This window comes from Trifolium pratense, linkage group LG7 (genome assembly GCF_020283565.1).
Source record: "Trifolium pratense cultivar HEN17-A07 linkage group LG7, ARS_RC_1.1, whole genome shotgun sequence".
Taxonomy (NCBI): Eukaryota; Viridiplantae; Streptophyta; class Magnoliopsida; order Fabales; family Fabaceae; genus Trifolium; species Trifolium pratense.
The window spans coordinates 20844446-20867364 of record NC_060065.1 but is presented as its reverse complement, the minus strand read 5'-3'; the positions used below and the strand labels follow the sequence as shown (position 1 = coordinate 20867364).

The following is a 22919-nucleotide window of genomic DNA, read 5'->3' as shown; positions in this document are numbered from 1 at the left end:
TTATTATTTATTATCTGCCCTTAGCGCACAACATGACACAAATTATAATTCCTCACCAAATGTAATAGCTTATTCTTTAATATTTTGTTCTTACACTCTTTGGTTTTAAATTTTGAGTTGCATATGTTTTTAGTGTATTTAAAAAGTTTAATGGACATGTACCGTGTGAAATAATTTTTTATGATTATTCAATAAAAATCACTGATTTGCCATGTCAGTGTAAAACTATTTTAAAATATTTTTGTGATTTCATAGAATACAAGATATTCGTTTTAGATGTCGGTGTAAAATTATTTTATATTATCGGTGCGTCTTCTATTTTCTCCTATTTAAATAGGATTTAATTGATATGTACCGACGGTGTAAAATAGTTTTACACTGTCAACCAATATCAACCATGTTTTCCGCCACATCACCCCCACTTTCTTGACATAACATGACAAAATGATGATTATTTATTGGACGATGGTGTAAAACTATTTTACACCGTCGATACATATTAATTAAACTCATTTAAAAATGCTAACTTTTATTTTGGTTTAATTATTATTATTATTTTTTAACTTTGGTCTCTCTAAATTTTTATTTTCAATTTTAGTCTCTATTTTTTTTTACAAAAGTTCACATAACAAGTTTTAAATGACTTTTTTTCTGACATGTCATTATTAAAATTGTAAAAAAAAATTAATAAATGAAAATGATAGTAAAACATCTTAAAAATTCAATGGTGGCTTTTGATTGGTTAAGTCTGGATTTCCGACTGAATGATTGTTCAAACCGAATGATATTATAAAGACTTATGGTTATGGATGGTAGGGCTCTTGACAAGCTTATTATGGTCGGTCATGATTTGAATGCTTGGGATTTGGCTCACTCACCCAAATTATATTAAGAAGAAACATGGAATGTTTTTATTTTTACTTCTTTATTGAAACATGGACAATTTTAGTTGAGTATTTTGAGTTGCACGTGTCTAGTGACAAGGAGATTTTTAATTATATAAAGATTTTAATTGATATGCACTAACGGTGTAAAATAGTTTTACACGATTGTCCAATAAATAATCATCATTTTGCCATGTCATGTCAAGAAAATGGGGTGAAGTGGGATAATGTGACGAAAAACATGGTTGATATTAGTTGACAGTGTAAAATTATTTTACACCGTCAGTGAATATCAATTAAATCCTTATATAAATAGGTATAGAGAAAAAATTACACACCTATATGTCGGAAGTCATAAGATATTGATAAGTTTTTATTTTATTTAAAAAAAAAAATATTATCCTTAAAAAAAATTTGTGTAGTTTATTCAACAATCAATAGAAAATAGCTACTTAAACAAATTTATAAGCGAAGTAAAACTTAGTTTTTGGATAGAATTAGGGCTGAGCACAGACCTGCAACCCGACTTGAAATCAGCATAACCGTCAACTCATGAAAGCATTTGGTCCGGTACGGGTCAGGAGTCTTGTGTAAAAAATTATGAAAAATGAACGTTGAATGCGGAAGATGTCGGTTTCCAAAAATCCATCTCTTCATAACCAAAATCGATGGCGTATTTGTATCCTTTTGTTATTACTATTATTATTTTGAAGTTTAAATTTAAATATAAATTTGGTTCCTTACGTTTATTTTAAGTTTAAAGTTAACGTTTCAAATTGGTTCCTTATGTTTTAAACGTTTTAAGTTGGCCCCTCAAATTTCTATAATTTGAATTAGTTTGTCTTATAAAGATAATTAAATAAGGACAACTAATCCAAATCTTAGAAACTTAAAGGACCAACTTTAAACGTTTAAAATATAAAAGACCAACTTAAAACTTAAAATAAACGCAAGAGAACAAATATTCGATTAATCTTCATTTTAATAAAAGAATTAAAAAAAGTTGAATGGGTATTGGTCCAAATGAACAATGTTCTATCATCCAATCCAGCCCACATCTATTCACATGAAATTGAGTGGATCATCCGTACAACCACTTCCCCAAGGAAATTTGTTTTTTTTTACCCCCAACAATTGTCAATCTACCCCAACATTAATTTTGAATGAACGAATTTACCCTCATATATAAACTAAAACCCTGAAGAAAAAATTTTGGTTACCGGAACACTTTGGAAAAAAATGTTTTGATATGTAATTTTTTTTTGTTACCGGAACACTTTGAAAAAAAGTGTTCAGGTATATAAATTTTTTTTTTTTTACCTGAACACTTTGAAAAAAAGTGTGTAGGTATGTAAAAATTTTCCAAATTTATTTTGTTACCTACACACTTTGGAAAAATGTGTTCAGGTATGGAAAATTTTTCTAATTTTTTTTTGTTACCTAAATACTTTTACATACATGAACACTTTTTTTCAAAGTGTGTAGGTAACAAAATAAATTTGGACAAATTTTACATACCTACACACTTTTTTTCAAAGTGTTCAAGTAACAAAAACAAATTAGAAAAATTTTACATACCTGAACACTTTTTTCCAAAGTGTGTAGGTAACAAAATAAATTTGGAAAAATTTTACATACCTACACACTTTTTTTCAAAGTGTTCAGATAAAAAAAAATTAGAAAAATTTTATATACCTGAACATTTTTTTCCAAAGTGTTCCGGTAACCAAAAAAAATTTACATATCAAAACACTTTTTTCCAAAGTGTTCCGGTAAAAATAAAAAATCTAATTTTATTTTACCTGAACACTTTGAAAAAAGTGTGTAGGTATGTAAAATCTTTCAAAATTTATTTTGTTACCTACACACTTTTTTTCAAAGTGTTCATGTAACAAAAAAAAATTAGAAAATTTTTACATACCTGAATATTTTTTTCCAAAGTGTGTAGGTAACAAAATAAATTTGGAAAAATTTTACATACCTACACACTTTTTTTCAAAGTGTTCAGGTAACAAAAAAAAATTATAAAATTTTTACATAAACACTTTTTTTCAAAGTGTGTAGGTAACAAAATAAATTTGCAAAAATTTTACATACCTACACATTTTTTTCAAAGTGTTCAAGTAAAAAAAAATTAGAAAAATTTTATATAGCTGAACATTTTTTTTCAAAGTGTTCCGGTAACCAAAAAAAATTTACATATTAGAACACTTTTTTCCAAAGTGTTCTGGTAAACAAATTTTTTTCTTCAGGATTTTAGTTTATATCTGAGGGTAAATTCGTCCATTCAAAATTAATGTTGGGGTAGATTGACAATTATTGGGGTAGAAAAAAAAAAATTCTTCCCCAAGACCCCCTCCCCTTCTTTTTTTTTTCCCCTGGATTTCTCAATTTCGAGTCGGGTGACCCCGTGTCCACCCTAGTGGTATACGTGGGCCGGATTGGGTTGGGTTTGACCAAAACCAAAACCCGAACCACATAAGGTACTCCGGATTGGATATAGTAAATAACCACCCGTTATAACATTGGTCTGGGATGGGTAAACCCACTAATTTTCGGGTTGGATTGAGTTGGGTAGTGGGTTACCCGAATTATTTTTCTATTTTTTTATATTAAAAATATAAATGTCGAATCATCATATTTTTTCATAAAAATAACTCAACCATTGTATTTTATTGTATTTTTTTTGAAAAATAATGTAACTTTTGTTCACTATAAAAAGTAATCACCTACTTTTTGTGTATACCCACTAATTTACGGGTTGGATAATGTGTTATCCAAATGATTTTTTTTTCCTTTTTTAAATATCAAATGACTAAACGAAGAATAATCATATTTGTTTATGAAAATTATTTAATATTCTTATTTTTTAAAAAATAGTGCGATGAATTATCATATTTGTTTATAAAAATTATTCAATCTTTTTATTTTCTTAAAAAATAGAATAACTTATTTTCAATATAAAAATATTTAATGATAAATGACAAAATCTTTAGTATTTTCATAAAAATATTTCAAAAATTATAGCACTACTAGGTCAGTGAATTTTTTGGGTGGATTCGATTTTACCCGAAACCCAAACTTTTTTATGGGTTTTTCACTTTTGAAATCCAGATCCACCCACTTGCCCGATCCAACCCACTTTTTTGAGTTAGATTGGGTGGGTTTGACCGGATCGACCGGATTTACCTAATCTATGTACACCCCTTGTTCACCCCCTCGTAATTTAGAAGCATATCAATAAACATGTGAAACCATAGTCGCACAAGATGACAAAATTACACATAAGAAATAAAGATGGGAAGATTAAACCATAACAAATTATAGTTGTGTCTTCACATACACCCAAAGAAATTAAAAAAAAAAAGAGAAGAAGAAGACCATATCATGACAGATTAAAAAATTGGGGTTACTTAGGACATATCCATCTCCAAGAGTATGCTATTTCTCTCCCGATCCCGTCTTTCTTTTATGTTCCTAAATTTCAAATTTTATCCTTGCAAAAAACTTCGGTTTATAAAAACCGAAACTTTTTTTTATCTTGAAAACAAATTTCAGTTTATAAAAACCGAAATTTTTTATAAGGACAAAATTAAAATATCAAGAGTATAAAAAAATCACGGGGAAATCAAAAGAGAAAACATCAAACAAATGCACGTGCTTTTATTTAAGGTAGTTGATTAGACCAAAATCCACTTTGAAGATTTGCATCATGAGGATGACCAAATGGAATTGTCTCATCTCCATTACCATTCACCATCAAATCCATCAAGAACTTCCTTTGCATGATGTCATCATTATTCATTGTCATTCCACTATGACCCATCACCATTGTCATTTCCTCCTTCCAAGGTGTTGCCGGTGGTGGCGACGACGGTGGTAGTGCCATTTGGACTGGAACTTGGTTTTGAGTAGTTATGATTTGACTTGGGCCATTATTATAATTATTATCTTCTACTTCCAACCTTTTATCAATGTCCTTCAAATTTTGATCGATCAACCAATCAAGATGATTCAAATCAGTCCTTGACAAATTGTTGTGTACAATTTCACCTAAATTAAGGCATTGAAACATTAGAAGTGTCATCTCTTTCTCCTTATTATCTTTCATTTGCTTCTTCACTTGATCTTTAGCCTTCAAAATCCTTTGTTGCATGAATGTCTCTTGATTCAACATTTTTTTGCTCTTCTCAAATTCAGGTATCGTCCTGAATTTTGAGAGCACACTTTGAACTCCCTGCGGTGTTGGCCAAATCTCAGGTTGAGGATCATAAGGGCCATAAATTATAGCGCATGCATCAATTCCGCAAAGGGTGCTTAGTTCTTCAACCTTCTTCAATAGACCCTTTTGCCTTTTCTTATATGTTGTTTTTCTTGCAACATCATTTGAAATGAAAGCAAGTTTCACCTTTTTTCTAGTCATGATATTGTGACCAGAATAAAGGCAAAAGAAAATTGAGAAAAAAAAAGTTGAATATTGTAATTTTTGTGATGAATAATATCTCACTATATTTTTTATATATAGACCAATTTTATATACTTGGATTGATTTGTAGAAGTTATTAGGTGGGTATGTATGAGTAATTTCCAACTGGCATTCATTGTACTATAAAATGTCACTTTATTGGTATACCCTCCATGAAAGATTTAGGGAATCAAATGTTTTTATGACATTTAATATGTATAATTTACAGTATTTGAAATGATTTAATTGATTGAATCATGTATCAATTATCATGTATCAAAAATTTATTCTCTACAGAAGTATACATGCACATCGACATAGATTATTATATTTACAATCAGTTTTTAGTATCTTATCTTTATAGTATATATCACTAAAAATTATTAAGTTATTCTTTAAAAACTATTTTTCCTAATATAATATATCTATAACATTATATAAAAAGTATATATGAGTTTGGGATGAACTTTTCAATATACTTATTTTACCCTTGACTTAGTTTCACAACTTCCATTAACTAATCAATTTAAAAAATTCAAATCATAAATGTGAATAAGTGGCAAATGGGTTGCCTATACATGAATGATTACCAACTTAATACTACATCTATACTATATAAAAAGATAATACAAATATTTTTGGTATCGATTTTTCATAATACCAACAATATTCTTATTTTTTTAGCAATAAAAATCTTTTATTAACAAATTCATCATAATATAAGACTTTTTTTTTTAACATAAGTCAGTCACAGGCAGGCGCGGAACGCGCCTGTCTGGCATATAATAAAGCTATTCACGAAACCATCTTGAATATTGTATGACTTTTATAAATTATAAGTTATTTGATATATATATATATATATATATATATATATATATATATATATATATATTTTGATAGATTAATAAGGTTTTTCGTATAGCTATAGATATTTTTATTCTATATTTTCTTCAAATAAATCGAGACAACAATTTATATTAAAAAGATTATTTTTTACAATTTAAAAAGTTAATTGGAGAAGATATTTTCACTATAACTTTTTGATACTTTGTGTATGGTGCACAAATTTTACATTTTGTGCACCCTAAACGCCACCATTAGCAAATACCCACTCAATCTCAATTTTTTTTGTCCTTTTAGTTTTATCTCAAAATTTTAGTTCTTTTAAGAAACTAAGATACAATTAATGATGTTTTACCATTTATACCCTTACAAAAACTAAAACATTCATTAAAAGAGTTTTCTCTTTCTTAATAAAGCAACATTTAGAATTATTTAACTTATCAATTTTTATTATTTCTTAATTCATGTGCAAACCTCTAGAAGGACCAAAGTTTTGGAACAGAGGAAGGAGTAGAAAATAACGCTGTTATGAATCATGGAATGAAGGGATAAAAATCATAGATGTCGGCAAGATAGAATGTATAGGAGTATTCATGAGGAAGATACTCATAAGAATTCCTATTGAATGAATATAGATTGATAAAAATGAATGAAAAAAATGTACTATGACTTATAGAGTTATTTGGAGTAATTAACTCCCTAACTAACTTTCTAATCTCCTAATTAACCAACTTTATAATCTATTAACTAACTCTAGTCTAACTAACTTTCTAATCTCCTAATTAACCAACTTTATAACCTATTAACTAACTCTAGTATGTCGCAATAGTACGTCCCCGTCAAATTCAAAATGTAAAATTTCACCAATTTGAATTTGAAATCCAATGAAAATATAAATTTGTAGAACAACAAAATCACACAATGTACTAATAGAGAAAGTACTAATTTTCAAATCATCAGTGAGATCAATATATTTTTCTTTAATCATGGTTGAGTTACCTCATTAAAATAAAAGGCGACTCTAGCAAATTGAAATTGAATTTATTTTATTTAAGACACTTTTGACTAAAATATATAGTTTGAGTCTATAGTGTCTATTTGAGTTTAAAGATTCTATTATTGTACATAATAAACAATTTTTCATTTTTTTTTGTGATAAATAAACAATTTTTCATCAATTAAAGAAAAAACACAATTTTTCATAAAAAAAAGAATTAGTAAACAATTTTGAAAATCCAATAAGAAAAAAAAAGAATCATTTAATATATATCTTATTTAGACATATACCGAGGTTCACTTTTTATTTATTTTAATGTTTATCCAAATATGATGCGTTTAAAAAAAATGAAATAAATTGAATAAAACTTCAAAAAAAAAAAAAACTTCGAGTAGATCGTAAAAGGTGGACACTATCAACTACTCGTAACAAGTAACACCACATAATTTGTTAATAGTCGCGGCATGCATCAAAACCTAACCCTTTGACTGTACTTCATTCATCATCATCATCATCATCATCATCATCATCATTCTTCTTTCGGTCATTTTAGCTCCATTCAGGTCAGTGACTACTGAGCATGGATGAACCACGGACACATACACAATTCGGACCAAGATATCAACACCGATTATAATTTAAGAAAATAACATAATTTATCTAATCTAATCATATGTATGGTGTCGGTTTCGGCCGAATTGTGTTTCATAGTCGAGAACTATATCTATTTGTTTTTCTTTTTTTACCCCTAGTTTTAGATTTTGCCACAAATAAGTTTAACAATACAACCGATAACCCACTTGGTTGGTCTGATAATATTGACTTGAGAACTAGGATTGTGCTCCTTTTGGGCAAACGACTATTTTAATTTTTGGAAGTGTAACTCGCCATCATGTTAGTTTCTGAATGTATCAAAATTGCAAATACATCTCTAGTACCTCTTTTGTTAGTAATTTTATAGACTAAACCGAATAAGGAAAAAACACATTTGAAAACTATATTGACTATCTAAAAACATATTTGAGGATCAAAATGACCAATAAAATAGACACTTTTGGACTTAATTGCAAATTTGATATATTCAGTGATGAATGTGACTGAGACTCTGCGAGATACATTTTCAGGGATCAAAATGGTGGTTTGCCTGTTTCCTTTTTTATTGTTGATGATTGGAAATAAAAGGTTTGTATGCATCTATTTAGGGTTTTTATTACACAGAAGAGAAAAAGGGAGAGTAGAAAGCATTGTGCATAGGATAATATGAACTTTCATGACTAGTAGTAACTTCCATATTGCATCTTTCTTCGTAAACATGCTTTAAACATTTTCTTTCTTTCTTCAAGTGCAGAATTTTTATCATAGAGTTTCAGATGGAGGGCTCTAGCGATTCTGATTCTGGCCTTCAACCTCTCAATATGGACTTCCCTAATAACTTTGATGGTGAAAATAGCTATGTGTCTTATGTGAATGAGGGTTGTGAATCACCTTTATCGTCTTGGGACTCCGAACCTGAAACTGATATCTTGTCCGTAGTCAATTGCGATGGGACATCTGAAGGACCCCTTGAAGGTATTAACTTGGAAGTGAAGCATCTTGAAATGGAAAAAGAAAACCAATTTGTTGGAGTGGAAAATACAGATGATAGTTTGTTGTGGGAGATTGACAATAGAAATTATGATGAGTTGCTTAAAAAGTTCAATGAAAGGGAGAATCAGCTCGGTAATGTGCGTGAAGAATTGAAGCTAAAAGAGGAAGAAGTGCATAAACAAAAGGAGCTTTCGGAAGAAGAGATTTTCAAAATGAAGATTCAAATTGAGGAAAGGGAGAATCAGCTCGCTAAATTGCGAAAGAAAAATGTTGAATTGGATACTCAGATTCCTCATTATGTCAACAAGGTTGCAAATATGGCGGAAAAGCTCGAGGATGCTAATGAACAACTCAAGATATCAAAAGATGATATTGCAATTTTAAGAAAGGAACTTGGTAGTAAGGGAATTGCAAGATCAGCTTAAAGTGACACAGGAAAATATGGTTAAATTAGAATGCGAGGTAGTTTTAGGGAGAAATCATATTCAAATGCTAGAAAATTTGGTTATAAAGTATGAGGCTGTTAAAACAAGCCATGAGTTTCGGGTGCAAAAGTTGAACTCGGAAATGCTTGATTTGAAGGCTAAGTTCTCATTGGAGAAAGATGAGATACATTATGACATTGCAAGTTTGTCAGAAATGAATTTACAATTGACCTCTAAATTGGAGAAGTGTGAGTCAAGAAACCATGAATTAGAAAACAAATTAAGGCAATATGAAGCTGAAAAGTTGAAACAAGAAGAATTGCATGCTACTCAACAAATGGTTTTGCAAGATGAAATAAGTTCTTTGAGAGAAGAACTTTGTCAGAGAAAAAATGATGTAGTAGCTGCAAAAAAGGAGTTCGATAAGCTAATGATTGAAAGAGACGAACTCGATGCCAAGATTGATAAGCTTAATTTTAAGATATTCTCAAAGAACAATCAAATATCAAATTTGAAGAAATATATATATCACAATTGAAGCTGTGAGTGGGAGAATTTGAACAAGAGTTAACTAGACAGAATGGTGTGATCTCGGATATGGCTGAGGAGAAGAAGGAGGCAATTCGACGACTATGCTTTTCGCTTGAGTACTATAGAAGTAGATATGTCAAACTTCGTCAAGCATTTAGACGACTATGGTTTTCGCATGAGCACACTTATCGTTCATAGGCGTCGCGGGAGTTACAATTATAGGTTCCTAAGGTTACGTACATTCCCATACTTTTATTTTGTTTTATTTGGTTTCATAGATCTTTAATTGTTATTAGATTTTCATATTTGTCTCTTACATATTCTTGCTATGTTTCTTTCTTCTGATTGATTATAGTAGATCAAATGGTCACATCAATAATTGAAGTTGATGAAGTTTGTGTTCATTTTCTTATAGTTTTGATTTTTGAGATATGGATATTTTGTAAAAAAAATATTTGTTTTTAAGATGAAAATATACTGTAATTTAATTTATATAAAATCAATATTCATTTTACCTGAAAATTTAATGTTGGTTTGGGTGCTTGAATTAGTTAAGCAACATAGTTTAACATTATTTTTGACTAATGACCAATTGGAAGCTTCACATCAATTGAAAATGATCTTAAATTTGATTAGAACTTTTCAGTTTAGAGTTTATCATCTTTATAGCTAGGGTGGAAATTAAATGTATGGATATGGCTCAGTTTAGAGTTTCTCATATTTCTTTCGGGACATATTTGACTTGTTTGATTTTTGTTTTTGTTAATTTTATTTTATGGACTTGATTTACGCCCCCGCCTTTTAATTTTATTTTTAATGTTAGTAATACTTTTGAAAGTATTGATTTAGCACTTCTAATTTTGCATAAAAAAACTAAAATAAATTTAAACTATTTTGTTTTAGTGATTAGTTTTTATTAATTACTAGCGGCCAACGCACCTGTCTGTGTTCATTATGCAAATTTATGTAAAAAAAAAAAACATGTCTTATGTTATGGTGAGTTTGTTAATAAAAAAAAATTTACTAAAAAAAATCTTATGTTATAGTGAATTTGTTAATAAAAGATTTTTGCTACTAAAAAAAAGTCTTATGTTATGTTATGTTATGTTATGGTGTCTTATGTCAAGGGTATTGTTGGTATTATAAAAAGTTTACAGCAAAATTTTGTGTATCATCTTTATATATAGGTATAGAAGTTTTTATTAATTAAAATAAATTTGAATTTTATACATTAAAGTTACAAAGTTAAGCTCTTAAAAATCAATAATATCTTTTGGAATAAAATATAAGCAAACACAATTTTTTTTTAACAAGGCAAAATGAGATATATTAACATAAAACAGCCCCCAGCACAAGACATTAGGGATGGCAACGGGCGCCCATGGGTGCGGGTTTGACACTTACCAAACCCACACCCGAAATCATCACCCAAACCCAAACCCAAACCCAAAGGCTGTTCGGGTGGCAAAACAATGCCCACGCCCACACCCATTGGGTTCGGGTTTTTTCCACCCAAACCCAAACCCGCAGCACATTTGAAAATAATTTGCAAATTTAAGAAATTAAATTCCAACATAGACTTTGAATTAAATTACAACTAAAATTAAGGTCTTCCAAGGAAATTCAAACATAGACTTTCAAGAAATTAAATTACAACTAAAATTTAAGGTCTTCCAAGGAAACTGAGGAAGACTATGGGGGTAATTAGGTAATTATAAAATATTTCGGGTGGGTGTATGGGTTTCGGGTGTGGGTTTGACTGATACCAAACCCACACCCATATTATCGGGTGTCACCCAAACCCAAACCCAGTCAAATCGGGTTTTGCCCGTTGACTTGGGTTTGGGTTCGGACGGGTCTCTCGGGTTTGGGTTTTTTTGCCATCCCTACAAGACATACCGAGGTAGACTACAAAAGTTTACCTAAAGTCAAGTAAACCAAATACAAAACATATTTTGAAAAGTCAAAATGTATTGGGTCCAAATTTTGTATCTAATACATTTGACTTGTTGGCATTGATTAAGTTTTTTTTCTTGTACAATTTTTTAAATTTTGACTAACATGAAATAGTCATTTATGTGGTATATGGTGCACAAATTTCGAATAACGTTATAATGAGAATACAAATTTTACAAAATCTATCGTTGGATTGAAAAATTATATCATATAGATTATCCATAAAAAAAATTTAGAGAAATTGAAACTCATTTAATGTTGTTGAGACTCATCAAGATTAATGGTTTTTGAGTTTTTATTGAATACCGTTAATCTTGATGGATCTAAATAAAATATCAAATGATTTTCAATTTCTTTAAAAAAAAATTATGGATGATCTATATATATATATATATATATATATATATATATATATATATATATATATATATAATATTTCAATCAAACGGTGAATTTGGTAAAATTTATATTCGTTATAATGTTATTGGAAACTTATGCACCATGTGCATCACATAAAATATGAGTATTTCATTTTAGAATTGACTTTTTTTAAAATTTAATTTTAGTTAAGCTTTTGACTCTTTGAATGTTATTTTCGTCAAGCTTTTGACTCATTTGGGTCAAACATAAATTTTATTTATTATCACACTTGTGAAGTTTTAACTTATATATATGTGTGTAGTATGTGCACATTTGTTTCATCATTTTTAATCAACAAATCTCACATTAAATTTTCAAAAATGTTAGTCAAATGCTATGGTGCCCTCTTTCTTACTCTTATAATTTCTACTATGTGTAATGCTTCAACTGACCTACTTCAAGAAAATCAAACCATGAATAATTTAGTCAAGGTCAAGACATCCAGTGTCGTTAAAATATTTATTGCATTACCACTAGGTTCAGAATCATTATACTTTAATTGTGGCCTTCAAAAGTTTACAACATGGCCAGGAAAAAATATTGAAATGCATGTTGCCGATTACTTTCCCTTAGCATGTAAAGTGAGTTGGGGTCATTTAGAGGCTATTTTCTTCGTGAATCTTAAACAAACTGGTGAAATTAAACCCGATTTTTGGATTATAAAAGTCGATGGTTTTTTCCATACTTTTGACCGTGTTCACTGGACAAAAGAGACAGTATGGGGTGATCCCATTAGGATCCTCCAATAATTGATTTGTAATATTATTTCTTATCCCATAGTAATATTAATAAATGAATTTCAGTATCTACTTTATTCTTTGTTGTTGCACCGTTTCTACAATTTATTTTATTTTTATGATCATTTTTGTTTTGAAATAGTGGATATCGCATTATATATATATATATATATATATATATATATATATATATATATATATATATATATATATATATATATAGGATTTAGAGTTGAATTTTCGGACATTTCACTTATTCATCTTAATAGTGAAATTAAGCTCTCTGACTTCTCACTAAACTAGATCACTCTGCCGCCACATCCCCATATCCACATCTTGGCCTTCAAGATGTAGATCCATCCTCTGGTGGTGCGATGAGTGGCGCGGCCCTCCGCACCACCTTGATCCAGTTTCGGCGCCGCCAGAGTTGGTGTTGTTTGGGTTTATGGGTTCACACGTTTTTCGTTGCTTGAGATGGTGTTGTTGTTTTTGCCGGAAATTTCCGCTTGCGATGGTGTTTGTTCGGTTTGTCGTGGTTTGCTCGTCGGAAGTGTTTTCGTCGCCGATTGTTCTTCTTCTCTGACGAGATTTGGCTTTGTTCTTCTCTTCTTCGGGTTGTGTTGGTAAGGGTGGGCTGAGGGTGTTGTTGGGTTTTTGGTGTTAATGTGTTTTTGCCTTCTTCCGAACGCGTGATGGTGGTATTCGGTACGTGGGGTTTAAGGGTCATAGTGACGGATCTGAGTTTGGATCTTGTTTCATGGTTGTGGGTTTTGTTTCATGGTGGCTTATGGTGGTTTTATGGGTTGTGATTTCATGGTGGTTTTTGGGTCGCTGGTTCTATCTATTTCACAGATCTTGTGTTCGCAGGTTTTGTTTCATGGTGGTTTTAAGCACCCGCCGGAGTCTGTTTGCTGTCGTGGACGGTGTTTTCGACTACGCTGGTTCTAGGATCCTCCAATAATTGATTTGTAATATTATTTCTTATCCCATAGTAATATTAATAAATGAATTTCAGTATCTACTTTATTCTTTGTTGTTGCACCGTTTCTACAATTTATTTTATTTTTATGATCATTTTTGTTTTGAAATAGTGGATATCGCATTATATATATATATATATATATATATATATATATATATATATATATATATATATATAGGATTTAGAGTTGAATTTTCGGACATTTCACTTATTCATCTTAATAGTGAAATTAAGCTCTCTGACTTCTCACTAAACTAGATCACTCTGCCGCCACATCCCCATATCCACATCTTGGCCTTCAAGATGTAGATCCATCCTCTGGTGGTGCGATGAGTGGCGCGGCCCTCCGCACCACCTTGATCCAGTTTCGGCGCCGCCAGAGTTGGTGTTGTTTGGGTTTATGGGTTCACACGTTTTTCGTTGCTTGAGATGGTGTTGTTGTTTTCGCCGGAAATTTCCGCTTGCGATGGTGTTTGTTCGGTTTGTCGTGGTTTGCTCGTCGGAAGTGTTTTCGTCGCCGATTGTTCTTCTTCTCTGACGAGATTTGGCTTTGTTCTTCTCTTCTTCGGGTTGTGTTGGTAAGGGTGGGCTGAGGGTGTTGTTGGGTTTTTGGTGTTAATGTGTTTTTGCCTTCTTCCGAACGCGTGATGGTGGTATTCGGTACGTGGGGTTTAAGGGTCATAGTGACGGATCTGAGTTTGGATCTTGTTTCATGGTTGTGGGTTTTGTTTCATGGTGGCTTATGGTGGTTTTATGGGTTGTGATTTCATGGTGGTTTTTGGGTCGCTGGTTCTATCTATTTCACAGATCTTGTGTTCGCAGGTTTTGTTTCATGGTGGTTTTAAGCACCCGCCGGAGTCTGTTTGCTGTCGTGGACGGTGTTTTCGACTACGCTGGTTCTGCCATCCTTTAGTTTTTGTGATGTTGTTGCTACTTATGAGAGATTGAACTGGTGTTGTGTGTGGCTTCTAGTCGCGGCTGCATTCATTTTGTCGGGGATGGGTTGTTGTAATTTAGTTTGTTTGGCGATTGAGATTTGTAAGGTGTTCTTTATTGGGCTTATCTTTCCCTCACTGTCAAAACAGAACCTCTGCGGAGCTTCATCGCCTCTCTCCAAAAATTTCGTGTTGCCATGGTTTTAGCCATTTACGCCGCTGGCTTTGTGTGTTTTTGTTTTGAGTTTAGTTGTTCTTCGTGATTGTTGGCTGCTCTGTGTATTATCTCTTGAGTCGGTGTGGTTTTGATATCCCAATAGGTTTGGCTTATGGTCTTCTTGAGTTGGGTCTTTGTGTTGGTGTTGGTGGCATTCAAAGGTGATGGAGTATGGTGTGCAGCGACTCTTGGTTGGTTTAGGGATTGTCGTTTCGGTTGTGGTTGATGCGACGAGGTTTATTGTTGAGAAGGATGGTTGAGGTGTTGGCATAGGTGGTTCTTTTGCTTTTGTTGTACTTTGAGATCAATTTGGTTAGGGGTTTTAAAGGGATGTAATTGCTATTGGCGGATTTAGGTGTTACGCCGTTTATATTTCTTACTTTCTGTTGTACTCTTATGTGTACCGTGCTTGTCTTGGACTCGGTTTTATTATTAATAAAATTTAACCGTTAAAAAAAATCTTAGTAGTGAAATTTCATTAAATAAGATGTCCGGTTTGTGATTAATCAATTTTTAAAATTTAGAACCAAACCGATCTAATTCAATTTTCTTCAAAAAAAAATTTGGTACAAAATTTTCTTCAATTTAATTCGGTTTTTTATATGAATCCAATTTAAACCGGTTAATTGTCAATTGAATTTAATTTATATGAACCGTCAGTGTAAAGTTATTTTGCACATTCGTCCAATAATATAACGATACATCATGTATGATAATTAAAAAACACATAATGTATCACATTCATTAAGTGATGTGGCAACACGTCATTGGATGTATATGTAAAAAAATTTTACATCGACGGTGCATAACAATTTAACTCATTGTCAATTTAACTTGGTTTGTCGGTTTAATCGATTTTATCTAAAAATGCAAGAGTGGACAAATCAACGGTTAGAAATAGATCCTTCAATTCATCAAATATAACCAACCCTCGTTTCGTTCTCTAGGTTCCATGTTTTTCTGATTGAATTGAAACCCATCTCCAATTCACGCAAATTGTATCGAAAGTTTGCATCTTGACCAACTGGGTCGTTTCCAATATCTTCTTTGAGGATGGTTTAGCTCTTAGTCTATGCTATTTTTATCTTTTGTTTTTGTATAATTTTTTGGAGTTTTTAAAGCTATGGAAGCTTATAAAAGATGGGTTAGACAGAACAAAGAATATGTGCACTCTTTAGAATCTCTGGCCAATGTAAGTTTATGTTTTTGATTAACAATTTGACAATATTGTTTTGTTTAATTCAATATTATCATTTTTTTATAATTAATTTACCTTCCATAGTCAATTTTTTAGAAAGGTTGTGCTTTTGTGTGTTAATTATCTATGAAGCAATAACACAGACACTGGACACGACAATGACATGTAGATATAAGTAATAATTTGAGAGAAAATAGAAGTGATTGAATGTATCCAGCACATGTTTCGGTGTCGTCTTGGTGTATGAAGTCATTTTTTTTTATAAATGTCATGATTTTGTGTTGTTATTATCTATGAAGCAATAACACAGATACCGGACACGGCAATGACACGTGGATATTAGTAATTATTTGAGAAAATAGAAGTGATTGAAAGTAACCACATGTTTTGGTGTCGTCTTGGTGTATGTAGCAACTAAAATAAGAAGTGTCGGTGATACATGGCTAGTTATTACTTGTTGGCCTGTTGCAATATTGATAAACTGCACTATAGTAACCCAAAAATTAGAGGAAAATGGTGATTCTGCATTTCCGCTATGAGTTTTGTTGTTTGTTACTTGGTTAGGTTTGGCTATTGTTGCATTATGAAGTGCTTATCTTATGCTGTTTTTTGTTTATAATCATCATTTCACCATTTACTTCATATAATCTAGCCATTTCGCTGTTTTGTAATTTGAATATAAACTGAAAATGGAACCTTAAAAGCAAATTGAACAACCAGTTTTCTGTGATTATGATTGTTGAAACAAGTCTACGGAGGACACTGTTGAAACATTGTTGCATACAAGCCTTTGTAGTTTGTACACCCGGTACACCACTTGTCATCTTATTTGAGGATTGAAAATGTTGACAGGGATTGACATGGCTTCTTCCTGAACGATTTTCTGAATCAGAGATTGGACCAGAAGCAGGTTTTGTGAACTTTTGGTAACTTTTGGCTTCTTCTTTTGAGTTGAAATTTAGTATAACATGCTGTTCAAGTTGCGAATTACCAACTCATATTATGTTTTCCTAGTTTAGTAGTTTACCATAACCAACATTGTCGTGAAATTGGTTCCTTACTGAAAATTTCACGATTTCATGTAGTGACAACCATTTTGGGAATCATCACAGCTATCAATGAACATGTAATTGATACTGCGCCTAACCAAAATATTACAGGCTCTGTTGAGCCTAATTCATTTCCGTATCCATTATGCTTATCTGCAATAAAGGATGTGGAAACATTAGTTGAAGTCGTGGCACAACATTACTATGGTGATGATAAGAAATGGAATTTCCTTGCTGTTACCGAAGCAACCAAGTAAGCAGCATAATGTAATTAATTTAGCATAGTTTCCTCAAGATGTCATTTTATATCTGTAATCATCGATCCGTTTTTCTTATTAGCTTGAGTCAGTGTAACTCAGGGTACTGGTTCGATTATCTTTGTTTCGAAAGAGTGGATATAAAATGTTGTTACATGGAGGGGAGACATCTAATGATGATGCGATGCATTCAAATGATTCTTCTACTTCACAACATCAAATAGCCGTAAACCCAAAACGGCGCTATAATCCTGGAACTAACCCGTGGAATTTGGAAGGAAGAGCACTGTCTGCTTTAAGTCAATTTGGAGAAAAAGCAAGGATGGTGTCAGAACCGGTGTGGTTACGTAGGGTTAATCACCAACAAGCAATCATGGAGTCCACTGGTAATCCATTCTAAAGATACTTTTAGCACTATTCTGTAATGGAATAGATTATTATACTTATAAGGATTTAATTTGTATGCACTGTCGGTGTTAAGCTTTTTTACACGCATTCAATCACATTTCACCAAGTAGATATTTGCAGAGATATTTTAGGAACAAATATAACAAAATGACATCAATCATCGTGGTGTAATTTGATTGGATAAATGTGTAAAAACATTTACACCGACAAAGCATAGAAATTATGCTCTAATTATAATGCATGTGAAATTCCACTAATACTTGTTTTCTACTGCATTGTTACAGCTTCAAGGGTAGTGAAACCTACACTTTCCACCATATTGTCGAAAAAGGGTCTTCGTGGAGCTTTGTTTTTGATTGGAGAAGTTTTATTCATTACTAGACCACTTATTTATGTTTTATTCATTCGAAAATACGGTATTCGATCATGGACCCCTTGGTTTCTTTCACTGGCTATGGATACTATATCAAACATTATTCTCTCACTTATTACAACGACAGTGGCCGGTGAAAATCAGAAAACGATTCATATTTCTGCCCCAGAAAAAGATGAGGTTTGTGTTTCTTTAGACTTCGAACCACACTACGTAAGATGCATTTGGCTTACTTGCATTCTGGATTGAATATACTACATTTAGAACCGTTGTTGTTAAACAGTGATGCTATAGCGTAGTGGAATTTAAATAAATCACTCTGCCGTACACTATATCATACAAAATGTTTTCAAATAGTGGCTATAGGGGTGCTATAACACTGTTATGTAGCGGAATTTGAACAAGCCGCTATTTTCTATGATCCGTGAATGACAAGACAACACTATCTAGAACTACCTTATTTGCCAATAACGTTCAACCCATTGAAGAGCTACTGCTGAAATAGTTTTCCTTCAGGTTAAACGACGGAAGCTGTTATTCGTACTTTACCTAATGAGAGATCCATTTTTCAGCAAATATACAAGGTAGCAATAATTTAACATTCTGCTCTTGTTTTTTTACATATAAGTAGGAAAAGAGATGATACTAAAACGTCCCTTCCCAAATTTTTAGGCGAAAACTCGAAAGCACGGAGAAAGTTTTGGAACCTATACCTGCCATAGGATTTCTTACAGGTGTGCTTGATATTTATATATTTCATTTTGTTACCCTATTTCTGCATTTTAGATTAGTAGACTCTACTTTGAATATCTTATATGTGTTTCTTAATATAATTGTTGCAGCGAAAATTGTCGAGCTTACGATTGGAGCTCAAACACGATACACTTACATGTCAGGATCATGATACAAAAATCCAATAGAAAGACCTTATTGCCCTCCATAATTGAGGGAAGATATTCTCACTATGCTTCCACACTAACTTTTGTTTCCAATTTTTCAAATGATGAAGTGATAACAAAAGTTGATACTATTATGCTTGAAAAGCAAGAAACAAGCAAGTGTGAGAGACAATTGTTTGCAAGGATAGTTCAACTGCCAACAATTGGATATATATTGGGAGATTTTGTTTCACTCTTACACATTGGAGCTTGGTGGGATTACATTTATGGTTCTGAACATCAATTGGAGAGTTACATTGTGTTTATTAAAGTTAGAAAAATGTATTTTTTTTAGGCTAAATTCAAAAGGAGACAGATTTACATAACTAAAACCATATTTAAAGAAAAACATAAGTTTATCATTTATTGCATCCTTAATGTATGTTCAATATGCTTTTTACATCTAAAGTCTAGCTGTGTCTTTATGTTTAATATCCTTAATGTATGTACTGTCAATATCTGTGTTACTGTGTATAGTGTATACCAAAATCAAGTTATCTTATAGTTTTATCCTCTTTTAAATAAAATATTCACCATCTTTGTACATGTTACAATTATTTGGTGCACAAACATTTTAATACTTGCATATATTCTTTGGATGCTTGAACAAGGTCCATGTTCGATGCCCTAACATTACATTATTCTTGAGAATTTTAATGTCCCTTTGTGAATTTGCATAAGATGTTTTCTCTTCGGGCCCCAGATGTATCTTTTATACCCCAAATATTTCAATTTTGCCCTTATAAAAACTTCGATTCGCAGAAATCGAAGTTTTTTCTAGTTCAAATTTAGGAAAATTTCAGTTAACAGAAACCGAAGTTTTTATTGAAGGGCAAAAAAGTAAAATTCAGAGGGTGAAAAAAAACCATGGGAGGCCTAAAGAGAAAACATCTTTGCATCATGTTGTATGAAAAACATGTAAAAATGTGAAGCCAACAATATTGCCACAAACGAACATACTCATATTTATAAGATATTCATTTCGAAAAGAAAAAAGAAATTATTGATTCAATATTTTTATTCTTGTTTAAAAAGTCACTCACCATTGGAATTAGATCCTCTCCAACACTTTGTGTTCAGCCCTCTTTTTTTTTTAATCCAATGGCCGCTAATCAACAAAGGAAAAAATTAAAGTACAAAAAGAGACAGAAAGAGATGAGTAAATGGATGAGAAAAACATAAGAGAAAGAGCTAGAAAGGATCTTGATCCTTATCATCACATTCTCTCTTCAGCTAAAATTGCTAATGAAGAATCGTGTAACTCATAATAATGAACTAGTCACGAGGTTGTTGGTCCACTACAAAGGTGTGTGTTGTGTCCAACTTTCCTAGCTAATCCTTCCCCCACCCCAAAAAAATAAATGTGTTTGAGTTCTAAAACTCGAAGCGTGTGTTTTTGAGTTTCAAGTTTTAGGATCTAAAAATGTGTTTTGCAGGAAGCAAAATTGCACACAATAAAAATTACATTTAAATATATTTGTTACCAACAAAAAGCATAAATATAACAAATATTAGACGAAATAATTACGTCTAGACAATACAAACACATACATAGGCCAAGGACCTAATAATGATAATTATAAAAAAATTATCACATTAATCACATGTATTACAAAACCAACGGTGCCAAGACTTTTTTTTTTATAACCAAACCAAAATTGATAATTGACACATACAGTAAGTGGTACCAAGAAAGAGATAATATGAGAATGGTAATATTTGTCCATTTCTTGGAAATAATTTAGTTATAATTGTGATTGCACCAAGTAGTAAACATTAGCCTCCTTGCAAAAAAATTACATAAAAAAAACTAATTGGAGTTTGATATAGACATCTTTTTCTAGAAATAAAAGTTGAGACGACTCTCATGTACTCCATTGTAAACTAAAAAAAAAAGTTGAGATGACTCAACTTTCCCTTTTTGAGTGTGCGCGAAAACAAATGAAACTCTCTTATTTACAACCACAAAGTTGGCGGAATAACCACTCATGACAATGAGAGCTCCATTTGTGTTGCAATTTAAAACTAACTCAGGAGCTTTCGTTTGCCTAGTCATAATGTTCTCTATCATCATTATTCAACAGTCCATGGTTGAACAACATAACATTTTAAATCATCATTAAAAAATAACGATAACAATGTTATGATTAATCAACAACAGACTATGTAGCCGTTTTCCATGAACTTTAGAAAAGAACTTTTTTTTTACAATCAAAGTGAGAGTAAGATAATTACACTTGAATGGATGGCAAACGAACAACAAGCTGCGTCGCTATCGCTTTTTGGATGGCAAAACCAAATCCTCTTAAACACTACATCCTGAGACAAGTTCAAGACAATTGATTTATTGGATAAGAGACGTTTCTCCAAAGGCCAAGACTACTTGATCAAAATCCATCGACCAAATTCAGATTCGAAAATTCAAACGACTAAAAATATACTCCGAGATGTGTAAAAGAAAAATATACTCCGAGTTTTATAACTCGAGGGAGTTTTTTTTATAGAAAATAAGAGGGGCCGTGAGAGACTTAAGAGGAAAAAAAAAAAAAAACCTTTAGTCATCTTGTCTAGTGGACACAAAAGGGAAAGAATTTTCAATTTTCACTGTGGATGCTGCACATCGTGGATGTTTCATGGGCACACCTTGTAGTCGATAAACATTAAACAACCTCTTAGCCCCTATTTATTATGAGAAGAGATGCATTTACCTCCCCATTTAGAACTACTAAGTAAAGGGAATGTACCAAAAATAAAATAAAAGGACACCCCATTATTCTATTGCAAAGGGAGGGCTCCCACCAAATATTCAATTCCTCTTAATTAATTTTTTTTCATTTCTTTTAGATTTAAATATTATTTTATATTTATAATTTAATAGTTTAGATGTTCACATTAATTTTTCAAAGTTTTTTTTTTCATTTGAAAATATCCTTTCTCATTTGGTACTATATCCCAAACATTTGACATCACTCATCCATTATCAATGTTCCTATTGGATAATTTGTTAAATGAATTTTGAAAAAAAAAATTAAAAACGTGAAGATTTATTTTAGTCCTCTTCATGTTTTTTGACGACTCAATTCACTCTCTGGTCAAAATAAAATACAAATTAATCTTAGACATTTTTATACTATAGACCAAAATGAATTTATTTATAGAAGAGGATCACAATTGGCGAGGAAACTTTTTGATTTTTTTTTTAGAAGAGAGACTTACAATTTCTCAAAGTAGAGTTTAGCTGCGAGGTAAGTAAAGTCTATCCAATAATTATTTCCATCCGGAATCAAACTCGGCTTCTCCCAAATAATTTGTCTTAAGAGAAGCTCATTAACTTCTTGAATCTAATGACTTGAACTATTATTACAAACTGTTAAAATACAATTAGTTTTTTTGCACACAATATACCTTGAGCTATTATTACAAATTGTTCGTAACAGAACTTAAGTTTTATCTGAAGAGATAAAAAAAAAAGAGGTAGAGAATACATATTGGTGGATCAGTTGAAGAAATACTTCGAGCTAGATGTCGGAATCCAAGCATGGAGATAACTAATAATACAAAAAGGAGGTACCTGCGCAAAACATTCCAACTCTTAAATCAGTATAAGCTTTAGGTAGAAGTAGAGATTAGAATAATGCATAGTTTGGAAGGTGGTGAATGATGGTATATATAAGCTAATAGATGTGATATTAGGCTGATGAATGTGATATTGAA

General features: G+C 31.6%; 2 protein-coding genes across 2 annotated transcripts; one reads left to right on the top strand and one right to left on the bottom strand.

Annotated features, from left to right (window-relative positions):
* Nucleotides 1-4550: 4550 nt before the first annotated feature.
* On the bottom strand, nucleotides 4551-5364 carry LOC123899400 (agamous-like MADS-box protein AGL80). Its single transcript, XM_045950512.1, has one exon. The coding sequence runs from the start codon at nucleotides 5305-5307 to the stop codon at nucleotides 4552-4554; it is 756 nt and encodes a 251-aa protein (XP_045806468.1). The 5' UTR covers nucleotides 5308-5364; the 3' UTR covers nucleotide 4551.
* A 10462-nt stretch (nucleotides 5365-15826) lies between these two features.
* On the top strand, nucleotides 15827-19607 carry LOC123899536 (peroxisome biogenesis protein 16-like). The gene is made up of 8 exons (XM_045950699.1): nucleotides 15827-16174; nucleotides 17033-17090; nucleotides 17266-17482; nucleotides 17589-17872; nucleotides 18179-18447; nucleotides 18784-18851; nucleotides 18940-19001; nucleotides 19110-19607. The coding sequence occupies exons 1-8, from the start codon at nucleotides 16106-16108 to the stop codon at nucleotides 19169-19171; spliced, it is 1089 nt and encodes a 362-aa protein (XP_045806655.1). The 5' UTR covers nucleotides 15827-16105; the 3' UTR covers nucleotides 19172-19607.
* The last annotated feature ends 3312 nt before the right edge of the window (nucleotides 19608-22919 follow it).

Coding starts and splice junctions, on each gene's coding strand:
- LOC123899536 (XM_045950699.1), top strand. CDS start 16,106: ATGGAAGCTTATAAAAGATGGGTTAGACAGAACAAAGAATATGTGCAC. Junction 17,091..17,265: donor AGAGATTGGACCAGAAGCAG/GTTTTGTGAACT, acceptor GATTTCATGTAG/TGACAACCATTTTGGGAATC. Junction 18,448..18,783: donor CTGCCCCAGAAAAAGATGAG/GTTTGTGTTTCT, acceptor GTTTTCCTTCAG/GTTAAACGACGGAAGCTGTT.
- LOC123899400 (XM_045950512.1), bottom strand. CDS start 5,307: ATGACTAGAAAAAAGGTGAAACTTGCTTTCATTTCAAATGATGTTGCA.